General features: G+C 43.4%; 1 protein-coding gene across 10 annotated transcripts in view; it reads left to right on the top strand.

The window, feature by feature from the left end:
- The window catches only part of MCF2L2 (MCF.2 cell line derived transforming sequence-like 2), a 159,965-nt gene extending 134,017 nt beyond the window's left edge, over positions 1-25,948 (top strand). For 5 of the 10 annotated variants that reach the window (XM_010397301.4, XM_010397300.4, XM_010397299.4 and 2 more), the window contains 10 exons: positions 2,071-2,143; positions 5,219-5,328; positions 9,198-9,293; positions 11,836-11,925; positions 14,594-14,665; positions 16,299-16,385; positions 18,490-18,608; positions 19,157-19,269; positions 20,269-20,372; positions 21,520-25,948. In XM_010397301.4, the coding sequence (XP_010395603.1) occupies positions 2,071-2,143; positions 5,219-5,328; positions 9,198-9,293; positions 11,836-11,925; positions 14,594-14,665; positions 16,299-16,385; positions 18,490-18,608; positions 19,157-19,269; positions 20,269-20,372; positions 21,520-21,620 (965 nt within the window). In that variant the 3' untranslated portion in view covers positions 21,621-25,948. Of the gene's footprint in view, positions 1-2,070; positions 2,144-5,218; positions 5,329-9,197; positions 9,294-11,835; positions 11,926-14,593; positions 14,666-16,298; positions 16,386-18,489; positions 18,609-19,156; positions 19,270-20,268; positions 20,373-21,436 lie in introns of all 10 variants that reach the window. The other 5 variants (XM_010397302.3, XM_010397303.4, XM_010397305.4 and 2 more) reach the window with 5 other exon arrangements.
- The last annotated feature ends 82 nt before the right edge of the window (positions 25,949-26,030 follow it).

Below are 26,030 nucleotides of genomic sequence, written 5' to 3'. Positions count from 1 at the left end.
ACATCAGCCTTAGCAATTGAATCCAACCCATAACAATACACTTATTTACAATGTTTACTACTCTGGTCTTTTGTTACTGATCTTGTCTTTATCCTTTTCCCTTTTTATTCTGAATTTTACTGTGATCAGTTCATCAGGAACTGCTGAGGAAAGACCTCAAGATTCTTGTTAGTGTAGTTTCAGGACCAGATCTAGAGGCTTTCTGATATGGTTTGTAATATTTGCTTCTGAAGTATAAAAGCTGGTGTTCCTCAGGCTACCGCAGAAGAGTTGCTAATGGAGAAAATGTACATATTTAATAGGATAGAGTGCTAGTCCTCCATTTGTGTTTCTAGGCAAAGGAAATGAAGCTTGTATGTCATCCAGATGAGCATTTGTGAAATCTCTATAGCATACAGGACCTATTAGCTAGAGCTACTTTGCATTTTCCAGAGAAAACTACACAGGAATCAACACTGAAAGTTTTTTAAAGCATTTTTATTTTGATGTTCTTTGTTGTTTTGTCCCAAGATCATACAATTCTAGAATATTTCAGGTTTCAAGGGACCTCAGGACATCACAGTCCAAGGTCCTGCTCAGAGCAGAGTCAGTTATTGCTCAAACAAGGTTACTCAAGACTTTATTCAGTCTGGTCTCAAGAACCTCCAAGGATGACTTTCATCCTACTCTGTGAGTAAATTCAAGCTTCCCTTTGCTCTCAATCTAGCAGAACAGCAGTCAGAGGGTATAAATTGTATCTCTCATGATATTGTAACTCTTCCCACACGATCACATGAATCAAACCCCTTATTAAAAAATGGATGTCAGGAAGCACATGCTTTGTCCTGTGGTTTTAAAGTTTCTATTTCTAATGACTCACAAAAGAAGAGTCCTTACTCCAAGACTGGATATTTTTACAACTGTGCATTGCAGTGGGAGAAGGAAGAGGGATATACTTGTTTGACTGGCTGCTTTTAACGACTGTTGTTAGGAGTTGCACAGGGGGTTGGAATGTTGGAAGGAACCAGCTGAGATGAATGAGTGAGGGGCAGAGAAGGTGGCTACAGGTATGTGATAAATAGTTGAACATATGGGTCACTTGTGTCCAAACGCTCGGTGTGTACCCAGCCCTGTCACACACTGCAGTGAGCATGGAATGCTAACGAGGCTTTGGGCAACACCTTGATCCATCAATCCCAAAGAACGTAGCTGTCTCTTACAGGCAAAGGAATTACTGATGCAGCTTAAGGGATTTGTGTAAGGCTGTGGATCAGTTGCCAAACCCGGGAATGGAGCTACTTCCGACTCCCTACTCAGTGTGCACATTTCTACCCCACCAACAAAGGACTTGAGTTTAATCTTTCAGTGCTGCCTCGGTCTCCTTGTCACTTCTCTTCATTGATAGGAGGCTCATCTTCTTTCAGAGTGAAATAGCCCGGGGATGAGTTTGAAAGCAGCTCCTTCCATTGCTTCCTCACTTCTCAGTGTCTGACTCTCCTGGCCCTGAAATCCAGGCTGTGAGCAACTTTCTTATAATTTTTCTTCACTCAGCATTTACTGGACAAAGTGCAAGTCTGTTGCTACCTTGCAGGCCTGCAAAAAGAGTGAACAAGCAGCATATGAATAATATTTTCTGATTACTGTTTGTCCAGGATGCTGAGAAAAACCATTCTGCAGAGATGGGGATATATTCTGCTGTGTGGCTGAGTATGCAAAAGCACAGATGGACATGTGTTGCTAAATCCAGAAAAAGCTGTGAGCCACAAAACCTGTATTCTGGGAAAAAGGCCATTATGTCCATTCTTTAGATCCATATCATGCAGTTAGCTAGGAAGAGGTATAGAGGAAAGAGAAGGTAGGATGGGAAGAAATCTCTTCTGCAGTGAAAATATGAGTAGAAGAGTTGTTTGGTGAGCTAAAATGTTTCATTAAGATCCTCATATGACTTTCTCTTCAAGTACAAGCATTCCGTTTTGATTGCACTGGCAGTCAAAATCTCTCCTCTCCTATTTCTCTCTCCCACCTTCTACATAAACACAGAAGCAACTTACACAATCTGGAACAATTTATTCTTTACTTTGTCTTTAACAGAAGCAAGTCAACTGCACCAAAGAATCACTGAGAGTGTGTATCATGCACCAATGGATTCCTCCAATGCAAGCAGGTAACCACAGCTGCCATGGCATATCAGGGCCATGTTTTGTCTTGCCTTTGTGCTTTTTCAGCACATAAATTCTTAAATTTTCTCCTTAAATTTTTGTGTTTAGCTTCCTGGGTATGAATTTACTTAATTGTCTTCAAATTCTTTAAAGATATACAAATATAGATAAAGGTTTGCTCAAGAGAAAACTAATATCACAATGCAGAATTCATTTCAAATATTAGCTCAAGTTTAGACAAAATGTATTGGAACATTTCCAGGATGTTAAAAGGAGTTGTCAGCAAATTTTGTAATGACCCAGTTGCTGGGCAAGTGTAATGTAAGTTGGCATGGGATATCACTGTAAAATTTTAGCAACCAAAACAGGAGATCCTGGGTAACAGCCAGCCTTTGAGAGTGGTACAACTCAATGCAAGAGATATTAAACAGATGTAGTGCTATTAATCCTGCACCATATGTTCTCTAGGCTTGGTTAAATTGCTTCGTTTAGGGTTCAAGGGTGGAAATCTTTCAGCAGAACCGCCTTGGGGATAGGAGAAAATTATTCCAGTAATATATGAAGTGCAATCACAAAAATGTTTCAGAAGAATCCAGATATATGCCCTTCTTAAAAGGCTCTTAAAGTGAGATTTTCCAGAGCAGAAATTATAGACAAAATATGTCAACAGAAAAAATTAACTCCAGGAAGAAAGGCCATGTGATCAGCTATTTGTCCTAAGTGGATTACACCAAAGGAAAAATGAAGTGCTGTCCTCAGTCTGGCCAGCTGCCAGAAAAGGATAGGTCAGATGCTCCTGCTCTAGATGCTGGTTATTATAGGAACAGGAAGAATACAGTGAGTCTTCATGAAAGAACAATGCTCTGGGCAGTGATGAATGGCACAAACTTCAGGGTGTCCCATTATCTGTAATATGTGTCCCCAAGAGAAGCAAGGGCAGGGCAACTGCAGCACCAAGCTGGCTTTGCAGTAGTTGATGTGAAATGGTGGATCCAGAATTCCTCAGACTGGGGAGCCCATTCTGCAGCCTGTTTGGGGATGCTAGGTGGAGGCAAGGAGGGGAAGGAAGAGGCTGGACTGCAAAAGCCACCATGTGGCACAGTCTGTGCTTGTGACTGATGTGAACAAGCAGCCCCAGTTGTGAGAGGCCAGTGGAGACAGCATTGCTAAAGAGCAGCCAGCATCATCAGTGCTCTGCCAGCAGATGGAGGCTAATTAATCATTGCCATGTCACCTACCCAACAGACACCTCCTCGTGGGTTGCCCATGTGTGACAGTGACTCTACTGTTTGTTGGGAATTGTCAAACCTCTGCTGTGACACTGGGGAAATCTGTTTGCAGCATGCTTTCCCCTCCCCAGGCTGTATCTGGTCCATGACAAAGACTATCCCTTTTACTGTTTGCATGCCACCACATCACTTGGGACTGCAATTCCATGAGGTTCCATGAGCTCTGATCCTGACTCGGGATTGGAGCTGAGGTGTTGGCAAAAGGGACACTTAGAGCCAGTGTCCTTACTACAGGCAGTTATGGAGTGTCCTTAAGTCCTGTTCAGTCTATTTCAATTCTCTCTCTCCAAATTCTTCCGCAAAGTTCACTGTTTAACCCTAAAATGAGAGGCCCTGTGGCATCTATTGCTTCTGTATCTCTCAAGGGATGGCTGCTGCATTTCATTGATAATGAAATGATCCCTTTGTATTGTTTTCTAATCTATTTAAACATATGAAACTCAAATAGTCTATTGTTCTAACTGCTTAACTATCTGTTTTGTTGGAAATGACTGATGCAGTCATACATCTATGTAAAAATATCCTGTGAACAGGGATAAATACAAACTCTTGGAATTTGGCTGCAAATGCTGTTTCAGAAAAGCTCGTGTGTTTTCTTGGTGTCTTTCTCACAGCTGTAAATCTTTAACTCTGTCAGCTGCATGTTTCACAGTTATCCCAGCCTAGCTGGGAAGGAACAGAGGAAAAAGAATAAGGAAATGTGTGTGCACTTTGGATTTGTTCCCATATTTATTTTGAGCCCAATTTTGTACCTGACATTAGGCTGAGAAATCACATTTTGATTTAGTACAGGAGGTAACAGAGACCTTGCTAAGGTTCCACCAGAAACAGGTCAGAAGTTCAAATGCAAAACAATGAGTCCTGGACTGCCTTTTATTTAGAAAAGGTATTTACAGATCTCTAGTATTTAAAATGTTTTTATGTTTTTAATGATATCTTGGACCTTGCCTTACAGCAGAACAAACCCTGTGAATGTTAAGTGTAGCAGTTCCTGTGTTGTCAGCAGCAGTTGAATTGCTGATACATGTCAATAACAAGCGCTTTGACAAGGAGTATTTCAAATGTGTAGATACAATGATTTATGTGGAGCAATCTGCCAAAGATAACAGTCAAACACCCAAATTAAACCACCAGACATTTGCAAAACAGTGAGGATGAGAACCTCATTCAAACCTTGCAGCTTGAATGTCCTACAAACCTGGGGCAGGGCCATCCTTCCCATTACAGACCCAAGGCCAGTACCAGGGCAGATCTGTGGAGGTGGATCCTCCCATTTGTGACTCAGCTGCAGACAGGGATATCCCACTGGGATTCATGTTTCCAAAGAGCAGAAGAAACAGAAGTTGGAGAAGTCAACAGAACTCATATGTTGCTCTATGCATGGTATGACCTCTACGTGACCATCCAGTATCCATTTCTCTCTTGGAGACAAATGTATTTATGCTGCAAAAGATGGAAAATCGGGGTTTTATTTTCTTACCTGGTTTCCCACTCCAGCCTTTCAAATCTGCTGCACTTGTAAAAAGAACAACCAGACAACCATTTTGTTTCTTCAGTTTTTCCTTCTCAATTCTGATGAACTCACTGTGTGGTGTGGAGAGGAGGCAGGATGACTTTTTTCCACCATACATGCCTGCACAGATGCAGGCTTCTATAGCACACAGCATTTTAAAACCAGCACTTTGTTCCTTAGGCTTCCATGTCTGAGGGTAAAAAAAGATGCTTAGTACTCAGTGCTTTATCAGATGTTAACCAGGAATGTTACTATTTTTGTATTTCTTTTGTCCCAAGGTATAGCAGGAAGTCATCAAGTATATATGAAAACAAATCTGAGACATCAAATGTGGAAGCATCTAACAACAAAAACAGGAATTCCAGTCCCAGCGCCAGACAAAAGAGAGGTAGGAGGTCTGAGAGAGCTTTTGCTTCCAAAGGGTAATATTTTTATATTTGCACATATTTCTGGAGTTTGATGAGGATACTTTAAATCTACTTTGTTTTAACCCAACATCAAAAAAACAATGCTGCAAAGCTGAATGACTGTACCGTGAAAAGTCATGAGCCCCAAAAGGCATTACCAGTTTAGGACTTTTAAGTCTGAGTTTTGATGCTTTACAGTGCTCTTTATAAAACTTGTGTTTCTTAAAAATAGAACTTAGTGGACAATAGTATTTGTGTTTTAACCTTCTGTATTCTGGTCAAGTTGATTTCTAGACATATTTAATTTAAATTTTTTTCTACAGACTTTGCTAACTGATTTCTTTGCTGTAAGTCAAGGAGAGTTTTTTGCTCCTCTGTGTATATCAGCTCCCCTCAGGTGTACAGTAAATAAATAAACCCACACTCAGTCACAGAAAGTCCCTCCATTATTTGAGGCCACAAATACAATAGATCTTCTATACAACACAGGTTAAAATAAACACTAAAAAGAAACTGAATCTCATCTGACAGTAGCAGGAACAGAAAATCTTTTGACAGCAGTTTCTCTTTTAGGCAGTATTTCTTAATGTTGAACAAAGAATTTTCTAGTAATATGAAAAAAGAAAATTGTGAGGTCTTAAGAAATTAATGCCCAAATGAGGCATAAAGTAACAGCCTCTTTATAAATAGAGGTAGTAAAAAAGAAAGTGGAATATCTTCTCTTGGAAAAATAGGCTATTCACCAAAAGACTTTTCATTGCATTAACTTTTCATGCTGGGGAAAAAAAGGTACGCATTCTTCATTAAAACATCCAATCTTAAAAATCTTTTCCAGTAAAATTTTATTTTTAAAACATTTAGACTTTTTTTAAAATTTAAAAAAAAGTGGGAAAGCAGCTTGTCCTATGAAATTTATAAACCCGTTTCCAAAAAAAAATTTCCATTGATGTTTCCTAACTGTCCAGCTTACTCGAGAGTGTGGGAAGTGGGATCACATTCTGTGCCGATTGACATTCTTCTGTCTTCTGCTTTCCCATGAGCAGCTCCTCAGGGCTCTGGCTGGGATCCCACTGGCTCAGCCCAGAGCATCCTCATACTCTGGTGGGTGGCTGCTCCTGCAGGGCTGGCCAGTGAGTCCGTTCTTGTCCGGGGATTCGGGTGTCCTGTGCATCCTGAGCTGCAAACCTCGCTGTGCAGAGCCAGCAAAATGCTCTCCAGCTCTCGATGTCCCAGCAAAACTCGAGTTTGTGTCCCTGTGAGGCACCTACGGCTGGGGCTCTGCAGGGGGCTGAACTCAAAAATGTCCCAAGACCCGGCACAGAGCCTGGGGCTCTGCCAAAACTGTCTCTTTTGTGCCACCTACTGCCTGTAAAATGCTTCCAGTATCGGTGTAGTTAATGTGAACACAGATTATTTTAAAATATTGGGGGTTTTCTGCAGTGCAGAAGGGGAGGTTACTATTGACCAGCTATTTCAGTTTCATTATTCTTATTGATAAGTGCCTGTGGCAGAGTTTTCTACATATAAGCCAGTGTTTTGTGTGGACCTGACTCGTGGAGTCACTGCCTTGAAATTAAACGGGAGCAAGTCCTGCAGGAACCTGTGGGGCCCCCCTGTCTGACTGCCTTGCTCAAAGCAGGGTCAGCTGCAGCAAGTTGCTTGCAGCCATGCCTAGTTGGGTTCTGAATAGCTCCAAGGATGGTAACTCCACAATTTGCCATGGGGATGCTGTCCTAGGTTTAACCCCTTTCACAGTAAAAAGGGTTTTTCACATTTTTAAATGGAATTTCCCGTATTTCAATTTGTGCCTGTTGCCTCTCTCATCTCCACTGAGAAGCATCTGGTTCCATCATCTTTATTTTATAAGATCCCCCTGAGCCTTTCCTTCTCCAGGCTGTGCAATCAGCTCTTTCACTCTCTCCTCATGTCAGCTACCACAATCCCTTAATCATCTTCATGGCCTTTCACTGGATTACTCAACTGTGCCCATGTCTCTCTTGTCCTGAGGAGCCCAGGACAGGACAGCACTGCAGGAGTGTCTCTCTTGTGCTGAGAAGAGGGGAAGCATCACCTCCCTGGCACAGCTCTGCCTAATGCAGCCCAGGATGCTGTTGGCTTTCTTTGCCACAAGTATGCATTGCAGGCTCTTGTTCAACCTGTTGCCCATCAGGACCTGGTTCTTACTATGTTTGGAAATAGCTTCCAGGGTTATTTGGTGTACCTGCAGAATGAAGGAAAAGGTTTGAAATAACTCAGGTGGCAACAGCATGACTTTAGAGACCAGTGTCTAATGCTTTGCTGGTGCTGAGAGGCTGTGGGGACTTGTGAAATGCCAAGGGGCCCCTCAGTGAAATGATACAATTGCAGAGCTGAAGGACTAAGACAGGAACCCACCCCTCTACACCTGCACTGCTGTACTCCCTGTTGGACTCTCTGATAATTAAATGCTATGAATTTTCTTGCCCTAAGAGAACAGAAAGTAAATATATTTCATATACCAGTTTCTGGATTCTTTATAAGCTACAGTATCTGTACAAAGATTGCCTGGCAGTGGGAGCAGCCATGGCAGGGAATGGCCAACACGGACGGTCTGAAAGCCAGGGCAGCCCCACAGCCGAAGTCACTGCTCAGGAGCAGCTCCTTGCCAGATGCACCTGCCTGGCCCAGAGCTGGCTTTGGGCACTGGCTTAGAAGGAGCTGAACCACAGTGACATAACTCTTCTGTGTTGTTGAGATCTGTTCATCTCACACCCACCTGTGCATGCAGGCACCTCGGATCCTGGATTATCTTGGCTGCAAATCAGGAAGTGATGGGATGCACTTTCTTTTGGAAGCACAGCTTGTCTGTCTGTTGCTTGTCTGCCAGTGTGGATTCACTGTCTCTTTGTGTTCCCTTTGTACTTTTGGTCTTCATTTGTCCCTCTAAGGATTTTCATGTGACAGTGTATGAAATAAATAGGAGGAAAATCTATTGGCTAAATCCTAAGGCTCAGAATCAGGTACCCAACACATGGTTTTTCTTCTGCTCCTTTGCCATAAACCTTCTGTGTGTTATCTGCCCCCACACCAAGAAAGGAGGAGATGGACAATTTGGCAGGAATGTGTGGATCTGGGGGTTTGATCTAGGTCCACCTGTTTCCTGCAATGTGAGTAACTGAGTGTCTTTCAAGCCCAGAGCCTCAGGACCTTGATCCATCTGTGACTGGTCTCTGCAGAGGTGGCTGTCAGACAGCATGGCTGATTATTCATGCAGGAGCCTGGCATGTGAGCTTTGCTGGCATGGCATCCTTACATCCCAGAAAATCATGAGATCAATTGCATGACTCTCTGCCAGCTTCAGAGGCTTTAGAAAGGCTTCAGCAGGTAAGGTTGAAGGTGTACCAGCCACAGGGCAGATTCTTCAGTGCCAGTGCTGGATAGCAGAAGTGGGGCTGCTCACAACACTTGCATGTCCTGCACTGCAAGGCTTCTTCTCTTATTTCTCCCTACAACTTGCTGTTCCAACCAATGATGTGTTTCCATAATAGAAGGCACTAGCTTGCTGCTAAATTGTATTTTCCTTTGATGAGAGCTACCTCCCTTCACCTGTTATTCTTTGGTTTTGTTTTGTTGTTCTCCATTAAAACTCAGTGAGCCAAACTCAACCCAGGGGCTCTGTTTGGTTCAGCTGGTTTACTCACCCTGACCTCATGCCACTTTTCTAATTGATTAGCTCTTGCTCAGGCTTGAACTGAATCAAAACTTATTTATTTCTTTTTGGTTGCCATCCAGTGCTAACCTTTCCTCTCCCATAAGCTGAACAGCTGACCCTTCCTTCCTTATTTCTGTTCCCTCTCCCTCTCTCTCCTAGTTGATGCTTCCAGCAGCCTTAACCTTGAGCGCACAGCGCTTGCTAGAAAGCGATTCACATTGCAAGGTCTTTCCAACCGCAGAGCTCCACCCAAAGGTAAAATCACCCATGCAGCATCTGGTCTCAGGCCATCTGTCTCCTGCACTCCCACAATGTTCTCTCCATCCCATAGTGCCATCCCTCACTGTTTCCTAAAGTGCTGCCACATCTCACCCAAACGCTCCTTTCTGGTGCACACAAGTGGCTCCTCTGCTCAAAGACACTGTCACCAAAAATTGCTTCCGCAGAATGTTGGCAGGGCAACCTCTGGGTTGGCTGGTTGGGTCTTTTACTGGTACACAGTGCAAATAACATTTGTTTCCAGTTTATCTCAAGGGTCAAAGTGTGAACTGGTTTTAAATGATCAACTGAACTTCTTTCAGCAGCTTACAGGCTTGAAGAAAAAGAGTATCATCTCTGTTGTGCTACGTGAGATTTTAATGTGTGAAATCATTCATTGGTTGGACGTCTTTGTTTTTACAAATATTGCTTGGCTGTGGCCTAGTGGTTACACCAGGGAACCAGAATTCAGGAGATTTGGAGTTTATTTCCACTTAATTGTGTAAAATGCTGTGTTTTGAGTACTTGTGCATAAATGTTTAGTAGACATCCATGAACAGAGAGCATTGCAAGTTCCTGTGATGGCTTTACAAGGAAGAGAATTTAGAGGAAAGAAAGAAATGTGAATAGAAATAAAATGGAATGGCTACTTACAATCACTTTCTGAAAAGATACTGTAATTAATCCTTTTATTGCTTTCATGTGGCTTTTCTCCTGTTCTGATAAATGATATTTCTTCTGTGAGACAAAGGGTTAGTGTGCAGTGATGGAGAGAGTGAGCATCAAAAGAGGAAGAACCAAGATGAAAGCATAAAAGCAGAAATACAGAAGCATTAAATTATAATGTGATAAAGTAGATAAGAAGGCACTAAGAGTCAGTACTGCCATAAGATTCTGGCTGCAAGATTAAGGCTGCATGTAGTAGTGAGATTCAAGACGGACAAACAAGTTCAATGTCTGAATATAAAAATCAGTGGGTTTTAGATCTTGTGACTCAAGGAAATCAATCACAAAACAGAGATTTCAGAAATAATGCTGTAATTTCTGCGAGTTTGGATCTACAATTTTGGTTTGGGCCTGTTTTATTTTTTTATCTGAGTTTTTCTTGTCATGTGAAATGTCTTGCCTTGTATTCAGTGTTCCAGGCAATGAAGCACAGCTCAGAAGAGTTCATACCCTGTCACCAGTAGGCACTCTGAGCTCAAAGCCTTGCTGGGTCTGGTTACTTGAGATTCCTGTGGAAGACCCCTTACACAATGTCCCATTTCACTTTGTGGGGCTGATCTGCTGCTGACCTGCTCCTGGCCTGGAGGGAACCCCTTGGCAGACAGGCTGGGTGGCCAGCAGAGCATGCTCATTCCTGGAGGCAAAGCCCCTCAGCACTGCTGAGGCAGATTGGAAGCTGGAAGAAGGGAGCAGGGAAGTGTCTGCAATCAGCTTATCATGCTCCTTAACACTTTGTCTAAAAGGTTTTCATTACTGGCCATGGCAAAGGATGGCGTGTTGAGCTGAGAGTACTTTGGTTCAGGCCCGCTGTGTCTGTTCCTGTCCAGAGCGCATAAAAGGGAAGGTCTAAACAATATAATACCCAGGCTAACTAGGGTGAAAACAAGATTGATGGATATCAACTGGCAGTGGTGCATGGATGCTCAGAGAAATGCTGAACTGTCTGCCTAGGCTGGATACGATGGGCTGGAAAATGTTGTATATAATCGCTTTGGTGTTTTAGCCTAAATAATGCTGATGTCTGGATAAGAAACTCCATCAGTGCAGAGATTCCCAGGGCAGCCATCCCAGAGCTGGCACCAAAATGTATCAAAGTCCACACTCAAAGCACTTTGCATCTCCCCACCCTTGGGTCAGCATTAGCCATCCTGGTTTGCAGAGCCAAGTTCATATTCCTTGGGGTTGGCACAACTTCAACACATCTCATAGTGAAATGTGGGGAAGCTGTGTCTTCACTCCAGAGCACACTTAGAGAAAAGGCAGGATGCTAAATAAATAAACAAAAAGCCACTGTGTAGCCTTCACTTTCTCCAAGCTGGTTTGCACTGGTAAGGATGGAAGCTCAGAGAGTGTTTTCTGGCATTCACACAGTTAAATTTTAGAAATGACAAATGTGAACTCAATTAATGCTTGTTTTTCAGTGTATTTCAGGTCAGTCATCACTGAGCAAGCAGTTCAGTGTCTAAAATGATCCAAACCTCATCTGTAGACACACCCCATTCCAGCCATCATGCTCATTTCTCTGTGTTTTGTAGCTGTACTTGGACACTAGTTGGTTGCTAAAATAATAATTGGCATAAGTCTCTTTTCTGAAGTATTAAAATTGGTGCAATTGGAATTGCTTTGAAAATATGTTCATAGTAACACTTTCTGTGCTTTTCACTTTGTTGAGGGTATTTTTCCTGTCTGTTTTAGAGGAGCGACCTCTCTTTTCTTTACCCTTTTCCAGCTGCTGCTTTGCTTTGAACACCTTTTACCCTCAGTGCTTATTAACCTCTAACCCTGCCCGCATTGCATCTGTCTGTTCTCCCAGATCCAGAGTCTAAGGACAGAGAAGTTACCCGTCGCTTTTCCCTAGCCTCCTCCATCAGCACCACAGTCAATGCTTCTGCTGTGACCAAAGGTACTGTCATGCTGCTTGCTTAGCTCCCCCTCTCCCTGCCTGCTGGCTGACACATCCTCTGCCAAATGCTGCTCACAGAGTATCTCAGGCTCAATTTGACAAAGGCAGGAGGTTCCAGTAGAAGAAGAATCAGCACCAGTGTAACACCTGCAGGGAGGCAGGCCAGGACATTTGGAATATGTACTGAGGTGTGCTGCCAGCACACAGAGTGACTCTTCCCAGTTTCTCCATTATAAGCTTCAAAAAGTGTTGCTGGTGTCCATGGAAATTGGATTGATGTTTGGCTGGCGTGGGGTTAGGTTTCCAACTTCTCCCTGGTTTGGATTAACTGCTGTTCAATTTGTCGGCGTTTTCGTCGACAAATGGGGTGGGGAACCTGGACAGATGCTCCAGGAGCCTTTTATTATTTTATTCTGTTATCAGTCTCACATACAGAGTTGAGACAGAGGTGGTACAAGGCTCACGCCGTCGCAGACATCCAGAGACCTCCCAGTTACAGAGCATCCTTAAAAGCTTCTCAGCCAATAGTGTGCTTCTAAAAGTTACAGACAACTGTTTTAACCAACCCGCAACAGCCCACGTACATCTGTTGTACACAATACTTGCTTGTTATGCCTCATATAATAATACACAATATTCCACTATTAAGCTTAAACTTATCTATCTTTCTAAGCATATTTTTTGCAACTTCAAAACCTATCTCAGCCAAACCCAGAAACTCTAACCATTGTTTTAATGTCCTTGCTTGCTATATAATTGTGTCCTCTTCTACCTTCAAGTTTTTGCAGCTAGAGGTAATTCCTTAATTCTTTTTGCTTTCTTTCTGAAACCTGCTTTTTTCTCACACCTAAGAGCCTTTCCACCTTTTGTGTTTCCCACACAATTGAAGTTATTTCTCTGTTTTCTTAAAGCTCTTTAAGATTTTTGCTTTCAAGGAGGAGAGAATCTCCTTGTTGCATAGCAGACAGCAGATAACAAGAAAGCCTGAAATCAAGCAAAAAATGGAGGAGCTATAGATGCCAGTTTTAATCATATTTAGCAATATCAATGTCATGATTAGAAACTACGTTTGCAAGGAAATTTTCATATGTGTAAGGGAGCTGGGTGCCGAATGCACTGAACTCCATGCAGTTTGTGTGGGAGCTTATGAAAGTTTTGTTTTTGAGCTTTATTTAGTTTTAGAAAAGGCACTTTTACAAAATATAAGTTACTGTACTAGTGCCTAGACCTAAAAGCAACCCATGCATTTAGGCAAGTTGATTGTGTTGAAAATCAGTAGCATTGTGGGCACATAAGCCTACATGTCAGGGATAATTTTGACAACAGAACATACGGTCTTACATGGATTTCTGAATATACTGCCTTTTGGCAGTTCCTGGAATGGAGTGGAGGAACTGATTTGCAAGGTTAAGATTTTCAGGGCAATTCACAAGCCAAAATAGAAGGAAAAATGGCAGAATTAATTTGTACAAAAATCTTTGCTCTGTACTTGTCAGTAAGAAAGTTGCTCAGTACCTTTTGCCTTCTCAACAGCTGTGAAGGATATGAACCACATCCTTGGCTGCCATGAGGCTGTCAGGAAATGAGGGCACAGTGGGGGTGATGGGCATAGGAAGGATGTGGTAGTCCCACTACCTACGAATGTTTCTTTGACAGCGCCTTTAGACCACAGCACTAGAACATGACCACATGGAACTGATGGGCACAGCACAGGAGAAGAAGTTATTACAGCTTTTTGTCCTCAGCAACAACTCAGAAATACATGATCAGTTGCTAAATTATGGGAAGACTGAGTTATTTCCTAATAATTATTTTCAAAGCTGGGGAACACAATGAAGCATACATATACAAAGAAAATGGGCAACCAAGGGTTGGTCTTTAGTGTAGTTTATCAAAGAGAGCATGTGTGAGCTGCAATGATAGTCCAACTTTGTTACAGTTTCATATCAAAAAGTCCTATCCTAGAATACTGTCTGCCAAAAGACTGTTGGCAATCTCTTGGGATACTGAGAAAGCTACTTCTGCAATGATTTTCAAAACTAGAAAATAGATTTGGTGCTTTTTAATTAAGTGTTTTATTTACAGCATCTGCTTTAAGAAAATATTTCAGATGATAAAAGAACTGAAGCCTGAGTCCTGTCTCAGCATCAGCCCAGATGCAGGTCTAGCCAGGGTGTTGGGGTCATCACTTATGAGGCTGCAGCTGCTGCTGTGTCTGATCCTCACTGCTGACAGTTCAGCTCCCTGCCATGTGGAGTCGGGACACAGGAGAGGCGCTGTACATGGACCTGTGGCTGGTGTCCCCCGCTTCTGTGGGTCATAAGTGTTGGCTTTGTGGGCTCTGCCCTGCCAGCCTCACGGGTGAAGGCTGGGACTGCGGGTCTGGCTGCCTTAGTGCCATCTCCTGGGCAAGAGTGAGAGGGAACATCTGTGAGACCTGAAGGGAAGCACATTCTTTTGCTGTGATGTCTCAATGCCCTTTTCTAAAAGGGGTCTGTTTCCTATCTACTTCACAGAAGTGTGTATCTTCACCACCTAGAACCTAGGGGTTGGTCATTCTTCTGGGGGAAATTAAAAGTGTTAGGTAGTTAGTGTTTTCAGGTGATAGGAAAGCAAGTTTCTCCTTTAACAATATTTACAGCCTTGTGACTCTGTAAACTTCACACAGGTCCCCTTGTTCCTGCAGTAAAAGTCAAGAGACATGAAATAAAGAGTGACCCAACTCCCCTGGGGTTTGAAGGTAGGAGTATTTCCATCCTGCATGAAAACCTCGTTTGACATTATTCACTGAATTCACATCTCATCGCAGCTGGTGGATGACACTGGAGTCCATTAGGGGGTTGGGGTCAGTTTTTCTGCATAACTGGGATAAAGACAGCTTGTTACTCCCTTGCCTGTCCCCCGCACTCATATTCACCTAGGCATGGGCCTAAATTAAACCCCCAGTTCTCTGCCTGTTTTGGGAAGTAAAGCTCTAGACTGTCACCTGGATCTGGATTTTCTGCCTGGCTTCTGCCTCCTTCCATAGGGAGCAGCAGCAGGGAGCCAAAGGGCTACTTTTCACCTTCACCTGCAGTCAGGCCACTTGCATCCCTCTTCCCTTGTTAGTATCTACTCCTAATGAGAGAAGCAGGAGCCATGCACATGAAGACTACAGGGGAGGCTAGACTGTGCATTAATGGCCATTTAAGGTGCAGTGTTTCATTTCAGACAAGCAGAATTTCCGCCAATTTGTTGCAGCAGATTTATCAATTACTGTTTAACAAACAATACCAAAGAGTTAAATTTGGATGCTGTTCCTCAGCCACTGGAAGATCACCAGCTTCCATTGCCAGCTTTCCCTGACCATTTGCCTCAGGGGGACACACGGAGCCAGGTACTTCTGCTGCAGGACAGGCAGGAGAGAGATGTAGTCTGACAAATCCTTTCATAGCATTGTGATGTTCTGCACAAAACTTGGTAGGAAGAGCCAGTGAACAGGTCAGTGATGGAATATCCAAGATACCTCCCATGCACTCCCAGCAGAAGAAGAGACTGGAACAGGGAGATTGGAAGAAACAATTCAGAGACAGCACTTCCTTTTGCCAGTTACCCCTGGCACTATGTTTAGAACTATCCTGGCACCCAGCACTGGAGTTTCCCAAAGTGTGGGGTTTATGCCTTGATTTCCTCACTGACAGATGCCCTCATCTCAGCATCCTCTGTGGCTGCAGAGGCAGGGGGGATTTCTAGGTGCAAGAACTATCTGCAGCATAGAGCTTGCTCCTCACTGGTTAAAAACAAGGTCCTGCTGCACAACATCCCTCACCAGACTGAGTTTCTTTAAGCAGGAAACAATGAACATTATCATCCTGATATTGCTGCTATTGCCCAGGCTCTGACTGAGATAAATAACACAAGGGATCCCCCCCCAAAATTGTGTTGCATTCATCAAGAATGAAATCATTAATTTCTGGCATCCCTGGTCCCCTTTTGCTGCTGTATGTATTGGGATCAAAACCATAGATTATCACCTACAAAGTAATTTGAAATGCTGCAAGGAAAATACGTTAAAGATGGGTAAGGAAGCTGTAATGAAATAGAACACTGCATTGTTCACTCAGCAATTGTCTTCCTTAATTAACATCGATACTTCTGTTTGATTCATTTCGCTGTTCTCTGTCCTTCTCAGACTTACAGTTTTTCTGTGGAATGCTGCTGTCCTTTCACTCATTTGTGCTGGTCATGTGTCTCCTCTTTTATAACTGTTGGACCCCAGTCCACCTGTTTGTTTAAGAGACTGTCAGTTGCAGAGGTGATGCAGGAATTCACTTTGTACTGGTTGTCTGGTCACTATTTCACCTTGAAGACACAAATTGTACTTCCTGTCACAGATGCTTTTGAGAACACCATATTGGCCCAGACTAAATGCAATGCTGGTTCCACCACGAGATCCGTACCTAGATCTGCTTCACAGACAGGTAAACAAAATTAAAGCATTTGTAAACTCAGTTTGAGAGTGCAAACTAAATTTATGATAATATCTACTCTCTTTATTATAAAGAGATTTTTCTCTTTTGGTGAATTTTATTCCCCATCAAAACAATGAAAGAACAAGCTTGGATCACTAGCATAGAAACAATGCCCCAGATTCTGATTTTCTGAGGTCAGGCTGAAAATAATTCTTTTAACTGATATCAGAGAGCTCAGAATTTGATCTGTCTTATTTTTTAGCTTGAATTAAGCATGAGAAACAAGCTGTTTCTTAGTCTCTGAAATTAGAATAGAGATTTGTATGGAAGAGGGAGGCTGATGCATGTATTTGTAAGGAATTCTTGCTGGTGAGGTTTCTGCCTTGGATGCTTTCTACAAATGACAGTGGCAAAAGACTGTGGAAGCTTTGTCTAATGGGGTAGAGGGTTATCTTTTTCTCTTGGTGTTTGTAGCCCAGCCTGTGGATTTGAACTAAAATTGCAGTAGCAGTTTGAAGTTAATTACAATCAGCATATTCTTGTATGTTTAGACCTTTGCTAGTATTGCTGGTGTGAATAAACTGATCCAGGATAGTGTCACTTCAGCGGCTGGTTTACACCTTTAAAAGCAGAGACAAACCCTACCTGTGGGGCGGTAGCTGGGGGCAGCTCTCCTGGAAGCAGGTCCCTGTGTCCTTTGGAACTGGGTTGCAGTTGTTGGAGCAGACACAGTCCCTGGGTAGCAGGAGGGGGGAGAAAGGGCTGCAGAGCTGCATGATGATGTGTTGCACCAACCAGTGCCTATAGCAGGGAGGATGTGCATGGGGAGGGATTAAATAAACCAATTAATAAACCTATTTCTCCCAGATCAGGTCGCTTTTCTGTTTACTGCCTGAACTGCCTGGCTTGGGTTTTGTATTGTCTTAGGCCAGGTTTTGGTGTGGGTTGAGAGTGCTGGGATGTGCATAATCCCACTGTGTGAGCATGTCTCCATGCCTTGTGGTCAGAGCTTTGCCTTGTCGAGAGCTATGGCCCACAGAATGTAAAGAACTTGGTTCAGCATCTGCTCAGCCCAAGTCCCTGGGAATCAGCTAATGCCCACAGGTACATTAATTAGGAATGCACATGGTAAATTGACTGACTCCATTCAGTTTGTACCTGTCAGATGTCAAATGACCTTCAGAGTCATTTGGCAGATGCAAGGTCTGTTTTCTCTGAGCTGGACTGTAGTCACCCCATCCCCACCAGAGAAGGGACAGGCATCAAGCACAGGAAAGTGCAGATGATTATTGCCATCTGCATGAAAGAGCCTGAGCTACTTTTGCACCATGGGAGCCTCAGGCAGACAGGTCTTATGAGGCTCAGCCTCATTTTCCCTCAGGACACAACCTATGGATGTGCCATTTTAGGTGAAGAGAGGCTGGCTGTTGAGCTTGGGCTGGAAATCCCTCACTGAGTCCGTTCCACTGGGTTGGGGTGGTTCTGGTAAAAATCATGCAGTAAGACAGGTAACAGCACAAATATGACTGAGATCTCTCATCACCCTCCCAGTTGTCTTTGTGCCTTGCTGTTTACTTTGTCCCTTCCCTGCACTTCCAGCCTGCTCCAGGGTATAGTCTTGTAAGTTGCTCAGGTGGTAATATCACCTTGGGGTGAGATGGAGATAAGAAGTCAACCAAAATTCCATGGCTTTGGACTTGCAATAAACATGTGGAGGTAAGCTGGAAACTGAATGATCATGGCCTTCTGAAAGTCATGTCAGCACAAGTTATCATTTGCTCTGCAGGAATACTGCTGGTCCTTGTTTTTTGTACCTCCTGGGCTGCAGGGATTGAGCAATGCTGAGCACTGGAGGTATCCATGGATATGAACACTGCAGCCACACAGGCTGCTCTCACACAAGTGACAGTGACTGGTACAGGTTTTTAGAGACAGAATAATGGCTGTGACATAATTTTTATGGCAAAACGATGGAATAATCTAAAAAAGCGTACAAGCAATTTGGTACGTGGAAGAGTAGGAAGTGAACCTGTGATGTTTATTTTACAAAGACTGATTCTCAGAGGCTAATGACTGATAGCTTAACTCTTTCTGCTTTATCTCTTTTGAAAAGGTTGGCCCAGCAGACAAATGCCTTCTCTGGACACATTTGAAGATTTTGAAGCCATCCCTTCCAGCATGGATGAACTCTCCAACTCTTCTGACTTAGAGGAAGAGACCAACCCTAACAATGTAATTGCTTTTTTAAAATTACACTGCCCTTTCCCAGCACAACCTCCTTCTCTATAGGGATCACAATGTAACCTGCAAGGTTTGGGCTCATACCAGCCTTAAATTCATGGATGTGTGGGAATACAGGAGATGGAAATTTGATCTGGGGTGTTGGAAGATTATTCCAAGACTATTTTGCTGTCAGGATAAGGATCATAAAAAGTCACCCATACATGTAAGCTGTCACTTTGCCTGCTACAAAAGTGAGGGAAGACTCTGAGTCTTTAAAAAAGTAATTTTGGAATTTCCAGATAACTTCACCTGGTGTTACAAACCCAATTTTTATATCAGAATAATGGCTGGTGTGTTAAGCCTAAAGTCTAAATGTACAGCACAGGTCTATCCTAATTTTGAATAGTATTTAACCTGGGCATAATAAAACACAATGCCTACAGATGAAATCTCTGCCAGCTTGAAATGCCTAATTCAGTATTTAACTAAACTCTCTTGCACAGTGTTCTTTCATCCATAATGATTGTATTTCTGGTGCCTTGTTTTGTTCATTTTAGGGGAGCAATCTCTTTCGGGTAGAAGGCAGTTTTGACAGCTGTTTCCCAGATTCTCTTACTCTCGAGGATGGAGATTTAGTGCAGTTTGTGCAGGAAGGAGAGAATGGTCAATGGTGAGTATGGCAGAGAGAATTGGACAGGCAGAACATCCTGGAAAAGATGGAAAATATTCAGACTAATGTCAAAGTCTCTTCAAAATCAATACAAATCCACTCACCCCATTGATCACAACATGAAAGAGGCAGTGGGAGGCATGAACACACAAAGCAGCTTTGGTTAATTCACCCAAATGCTTGTGACATGAGGTTTATGGGGACAGAAGTTTGTGTAAAGGAAATGGATGGGAATATTTGGGCTTTTGACACCAGAAGGAAATCTGTCAGAGGCAGCATCATCCTGTAGGATACATCAATAAAATCCCGATGCCTTCCACTGAGAGCCCCAAAAGTTTAAATATAAGATGTGATTTACAAAGAGCAGTGAGTCTGGCTCCCTGAGCTCATGCATGTTTGGGTGTATTTATTTTCTCTTTCTGCCAAGTGAGTGTTAGGAACAGACCTGCCTGGATACCTGAATTCTCCCTGCACAGGCAGTTTGGAGGGAGAAGATCTGATCTCCTTGAAGTGCAGTCAGACCCTTCATTCAGAGCTGACACATAGCTAAGAAGGGAGTGAGTTCCACAGGGTGAAGTAGTTGGGAAGGGAACTAAACTCATCCACCCTGGGGTGGTATTTACAGCAAGAGGGATGGATAATACAAAATATTCCTTTTCTTCAGCTCTGAATTTAGAATTGTAGTCTCTTTTATGTTGGAAAAGATCTCCAACATCGAGTCCAACCATGAACCCAGAACTACCAAGCCCAAAGGCAGTGTCCCAACCACAGGACAAGGCTCTACTTCCTTGTCACATAGCCTGCTTGCAAGTGAGCTTGCTCTGGGATGCTGGATCACCATCTGACACTGAAGGAAGTTACACCAGATACCTGTAGGACTGCCCTGGGTCCTCTGCCTTCTTCCTTAGTTTAGGAAATAATAGCCCAGCATGCACCTCTAAGAAACAACCAAGAGAAAGGCAATGTAGGAAAATTCACTGACTGTTCTCTGAGTTTCAGGTTAGTGAAGAAACTGGTCTCTGAGAAAAGTGACTGGGTTCCCTCCAGTATATTGCAGCCAGCAGAGGGGGACAGTAACAACGTAATTAAGAGCGGCAATGCAGGTAATAGAAAAAATGTGTTACTGGTTTTTTTTCTCCATACTGAAAAAGGATGTGACAGTAAAAACAGTGATAAAAAGTACACTTTCTGTATTAAAGTGCTCACCTGAGTGTATGTCTGTGCTGCAGTGTCTGGTGACATGGCTGAGCTAACCCGAAATTTGGTGCCTGGGTGTCAGAGCTAGTCAGGCACAGCGGCTTTCCTTGGCCTGGTTTATCGTTTTCCCCTTTCAGAGCAGAACTTGAATCTCCCATCCAATTTCTGTGGCTACCAGTACTCAGGCTGGCTGCTGTACAGCTAGCCCAAGTGTCTCGTACACAGGGTGTGTCTGCAGGACAGCTTTGATCCTGGCATGGATGGAGTTTGGATGTAGACCAGCATCAGGGCTGTGGTTCTGGCCTAGGTTTGAAAACATTAAAATTTCATGAACCATTACTGCCTTCATCGTATTTCACAGCTGGCTCCAAAAGCTGGAGGAAGGGCTTGCTCTGGCAAGATTTCAGCCAAATCAGCACTAAAAGTCATCTGTTCTCAGCCTTGGTTCTGACCTAACACCCAAACAGGTTGCACTGGAAAAGCTCAACCTGAGCAACTCTGCAGATTAAAGGTTTAAAATTTTAGACTAATATCTGTCCAGCCTTAAATATAATTTGCCAAAATGTGTCCTGCTTTTCTTCTGGTAGCAGAAGAAAGCAAAATCTTGCACAGCCATTCCCTGGGGATCTGTGATGGAGAGCTACCAGCACTTTATTCTGAGTTACTGATCTCTTTTGAATTTTTATTTTTGGTCAGCTGGTTAAAGTGGAGGAAATCCTTTTTGAACCTCAGGATTCTTTGCTGTGGTGTAAAGGGAGTTCAGTTGCTGCTCCCTCACCTCCACAGCCTGTCAGTCCTCTCCTTACCAGGCCAACTATGACTTTCATTCCACTGGCATGTCCAGTGCTTCAAAAGAAAACCAAAGCCAGGCACACATTATAGTTACACACCAGAAGTTACACTCCCTTGCCTTTCATGAAGGAATTAGGAGAGCAGTAGAATTGTGATTTTATGTTTTATTTTATTTCAGGCTTTTAACAAAGAACCTCAAGACTGTAGATGGAAAATCCTGTAGAAATATTGTAGTGACCATGCCCATGTCCTCCTTTTCAGACACGTACAACGATTCCTGCAGCACAGCCTCAGTAGATTCAGACACAAAGGAAAGTGAGGTGGCCAAAAGCTTCCCAGCAGAACAGAGGGCTGGCAGCTGAACAGCAGGACCAGCCTTCCTCAGGACCCTGTCCACCTGTCTTTATCTTGGGTGGACACTGGATCAAAGTTGCCTTTCTCACAAGCTCTGAGGTTCATAATTCACTAAAATTTTATCAACATGAACAGATGAGAACTGTTCTATCCACCTGGCAAGCTGGGAGAAACAAACTTGAAAGGAGCATTACACATCCAGAAAACATCAAACCTACCTTCAGTATTAGAGGAGAAAAATGCTTCTTGCATTGATTATCAAACTGTTTCAGAAGATGTGACCTAAATTAGGTCGACAGCAGAGCTGAAGAGTTTCTATGCACGCACCTTCTGGCAACTTTGCTTGAGCACCACATCACTGCAGAGGGGCACGCGGTGGTTACAAGTCCTTGCTCCACCCTAGGGTCACCTGGAGGTTTTTCCATTTGCTTGCCTCTGGCTGTGCCTTCCCTGTGCTCCTTAATTCCAGCTGATACATCATCACAAATGTGCCCTTTTTGCTGTCGGTCAACACCAAAAACACCCCACTTGAGGGTGGCTGTGGAAAGGAAACTTCTGACTGGGACCATCAGAGAGGCTCCGTGCAGCAGTGACGTGACTCCTCTGCGGTGGCACGGGCAGGGCCTGCTGCACACAGCATTCCAACCTCGGATCGGTGCGGGTGGCAGCTCCTGCCTGCGAGGTGCAGGGCTTAGCAGGGAAGTAAAGACGTGTAACAGCTACTGTGACAAAGAACACTTTGAACTCTTTTCACAATCTAAGTCGTTCCTCTGCCCCCTCTACAGTCTCTGGTTGCTGGATCACAACCCTTTGCATTTGGTGCCGAGAATTCAATTGAATGCCATTTACTGTCACATGTTTGAGTAGACTGCATGCTTTCCTTGTGTGCTGGGCTATGAGTAGATACATTTCACCCCCCATTTGGAATATACTTAAGCATTGCAAATAGGCAGTGAGCATTAGATGCTCCAATGAGTGGATAAAGTGTTGTTGTTAAATACTTCTTTTCAGGACATTTGATGAAAGGACTGTACCAAGTCTCTGCCACATAAGGATGTAATGTATAATATAAAGTGATTACAGATGTTAGGATTTCTATAGAAGCCATTAGCTCATTTAGAGCAGCTGTTAAGGCATGAAGGCATTTTGATGGTAATTGGGTCTTAGGTCCCACAAAAGCTGCTAGTACTTTAGTAAAGATAAATATTGACTAAGGGTTGCAAACAGGCAAAAGTCAGCCTGGTAAAAACGATCCCAAAAGAAGCTCAAGAGTGAGTGAATGGCTTTCACTCTTAGTGGTGTTTTGTTTAACCCTCAGACTAGTGGTGCTTTATGTAAATAACAAAGGGCACTAAAAGCACTAAAAATGGACATGAAGCATAACCAAAACCCACTCTTTACTAGTTGAGCCTCTGAGCAAAGCAGTAGGTGTGTGTATCATTCTGCTCTCACCTTTGCAGGAACTCGAATGTTTTCCTTTGTGTCTCAGTGGAGGCTGGCATTGCAAGTACCTTAGTGTGTGTCAGAATAGCTGTGAAGCAGGTAGATAGTCCTGTTGGAGAAAAAGCCTTGGAGTAGGTAAAGGCTTAGTCAGATTTTTTTGCCTGTGAAGATTTATTGCTTGATTATAAGTTGCACTGTGGTGATTGATTCCCATGGCTCTTCTAACCCTCCATATCTAAACTCTGTGATTTTTGACATTTTCTGTTCATGACTAGAGGACCTGAGAGTTCTGTACCTTTCTGGAAGCTACTTGTGTCCTACAGAGGTAGAAGCTTGCCTGTTTGTGTTGGTCATTTACCTCAAAAATGACATGTAGGCTCTCAGGAACATGAATCCTCTTGGTCTACTGTGGTTATCAGCATCTTGCAGGAAGAACTGATTCCTTTCAGTCCCCTAAGGAAATATCCTTTGTGACATTTTCTTATAGTGCAATTACTCTATCCTCTCCCTAAAATGAGTTCATTCTGGTTTCTCTATTACTTTTAGTGAGTTTTGCACAGTAACAGTGCTGCTGTCTACCCCTGCCCTAAGCATAGGAGAGGGAAGGGCTAGGGAGCTTTGATTGCACATTAATTAGTAAGCTTTTGTGTGTGGGAGAGAGAGATGGGGAAGGGTTACCTTGGGTATATGAAACTGCCAAAATGAAGATTTGTGACATTGCCAATGGATGGAAAGACAAAAACCTGCACTTTGGAGTTTTATTTTTGAGGAATCTCATTCTGATTGTGAAATGGAAGTGGGAAGTCTCTGAATGGAAGATGAGGAATCAGGTACTGTCAGTCCATTTCCTACCTCTGCATGAGCAGGGTGACAGTGTGCTGGTCCCACATCCCCTGGTGCCTCAACACCTTCCTGTAAAATGGGAGCTATTGAATTTGCCACTAAATGCTAAATTTTACCACGTATGTAAAAATTGGGGACCCTCCGGGAAAAGCAAAGCATTCAACCCCATATGCCCCACTGTGCCCTCAAGAGTGCCAGTGGTGGCATCCTGAGGAGCAGTCTAGAGCTGGAGCAGGGAATGGGGCTACTGAGGAAAAGGGTCCTCTCCCAGCTCCAGACCATCTTGTCATGGCAGCTGCAAAGGTAGGGGCTGGAGTATAGCATTCTCCTCCCTGCTTTGCTTTTGAAAACTTTTTCTTCCCCCCCACCCCCAAAATCTCATGTTTTATCCTGCTGGACCAAAGTTTGAGTGTGTCCCGCTCCATGAATGTCCTGAGGATGACAGGTCCCTCTGTCCCGTGGCTGTGCAGCAGGGGCACAGCACTCAGGTCTTTGGGAGCTGATTGTGCCACAGCTCCTGGGGCACACTGAGCCTGAGCAGGGAGCTCCCAGCCATCATCTGTCTTTAACCTTCCTGCAGTGCCAGGTGCCTGTTTCTGCCTCCATGTTCCCAACCCAGGGCACAGGGCAGCCCTGGCAGGGTCTCCTGGGCAGTGACAGGGCCCTCTGGCACAAGAGTCAGTGAGACAGGGCCACTGCAGGGCTGGCTTTGGGAAAGAATGAGTTCAGGGACTGACCAGGCTGCTGACAGGTCCTAGAGCAGCCACAAAGGAGTAACCTTCTGGCTTTGCTGACAAGACAAAATGGAGTTTGATGACTTTTTGAGTTTTTTAAATAGTATGCAGGATAGTGTTTTAATTAGTGTATTTCTGTCGAGCAAGGTGATAATTAAGGGAATGAGTCTCCATGTACAGTTAGAAGATGATTTGGTAATGTCCAGCAAGACTAATGTGTATGTTGGGGTATGCTTATTCTGTCTGTAGGTCTTTGACACCATCCTTTTCAGGTAGATGGACCTAAAATTCACAGTTTTCAAATAAGGATTTAATTTCAGTGTTGTTTGGAGATGATATAGTAACCATTTAAAAGTAATTTAAAAGTAATGGTTGTGACTATGTTTTGGCTGTAGAAGACACCAGGTCCCAGGTAAATCCATGCTGTAGCAGCCCTTGATGCTGGCCCAGTGCCTGGCTGTGCTCCCTGGGCCTGGGCTGGTCACACCTGCCCTCCAGGCTGAGGGTTTGCCTGGGCTCTCCTCCCTCTGCTCTGCTGCTCTTCTGTGAAACTTCAGAAACTTCACATCCTCAGAACTGCTCACTCAGGTGTGGGTGGGCTGCAGAGTCCTTCCTTCCTGGCACCAATGGCAAACAGGGACAGGCAGTTGCACAAGACACAAGTCTTGCTTTTAGTAAACCAGGCTAAAATAGAATCAGGCCTGATCCTCTCCTCTCACCTCTCACCCCACCAGGTGGAGAATCAGACCAATGGTCGTTGTCTTGAACGCAAACAGCTGCAGCCAAACCACATCTGGCTTTTCTCGCCAGCGACAGCAAAGCTCTGTGTGCGTCTTATGTTCTGGTCGTGTGTGATAAGAAGCCATTTTATTATCTATGATTTTCTTAGAGTCTTGATATTTCAAACAGGATTGGGTATGAGAAAGGCCATGTAATTCCTTTCCAAAAATACTCAAAGATTCAGATATATGTATAATTAGAAATATATAAGAAAAAAGATCCAAAATGTGTATTTCTTCTTGCAGCTGGACTGAAAGAGCTGCTAAGATTTCCTCCCCCCACTTGAGAATTGGTACAGTTTGTTTTTCTTACATGATTTCCATGGTGTTGATAATGATGTATTTGTATATTGTGACTGATGAGAGATAATCAGACAGGGAAAGAGCACAGAATTACCTGTCCTTTTTTCCAGTCAAGACAGAATGTACGAATTTATTACAAGAAAAAAAGTGTGCAAAAGAACTTCCTGTAATTAGGCCATTCTGACCTGTGTAGAACCACACTTTGTTTGAAATTTATAAAAATTATAACTAGTACAAAACCCTGTGGTTGATGTCTCTATGTGAAGCAACAAGTAAAATGAGATTTTTTTCTATTCGAGATAAATGAATATCAGTA

Source organism: Corvus cornix, chromosome 9 (assembly GCF_000738735.6).
Source record: "Corvus cornix cornix isolate S_Up_H32 chromosome 9, ASM73873v5, whole genome shotgun sequence".
In the NCBI taxonomy this organism is placed as follows: domain Eukaryota; kingdom Metazoa; phylum Chordata; class Aves; order Passeriformes; family Corvidae; genus Corvus; species Corvus cornix.
This window is presented reverse-complemented; position numbering and strand designations above follow the sequence as displayed.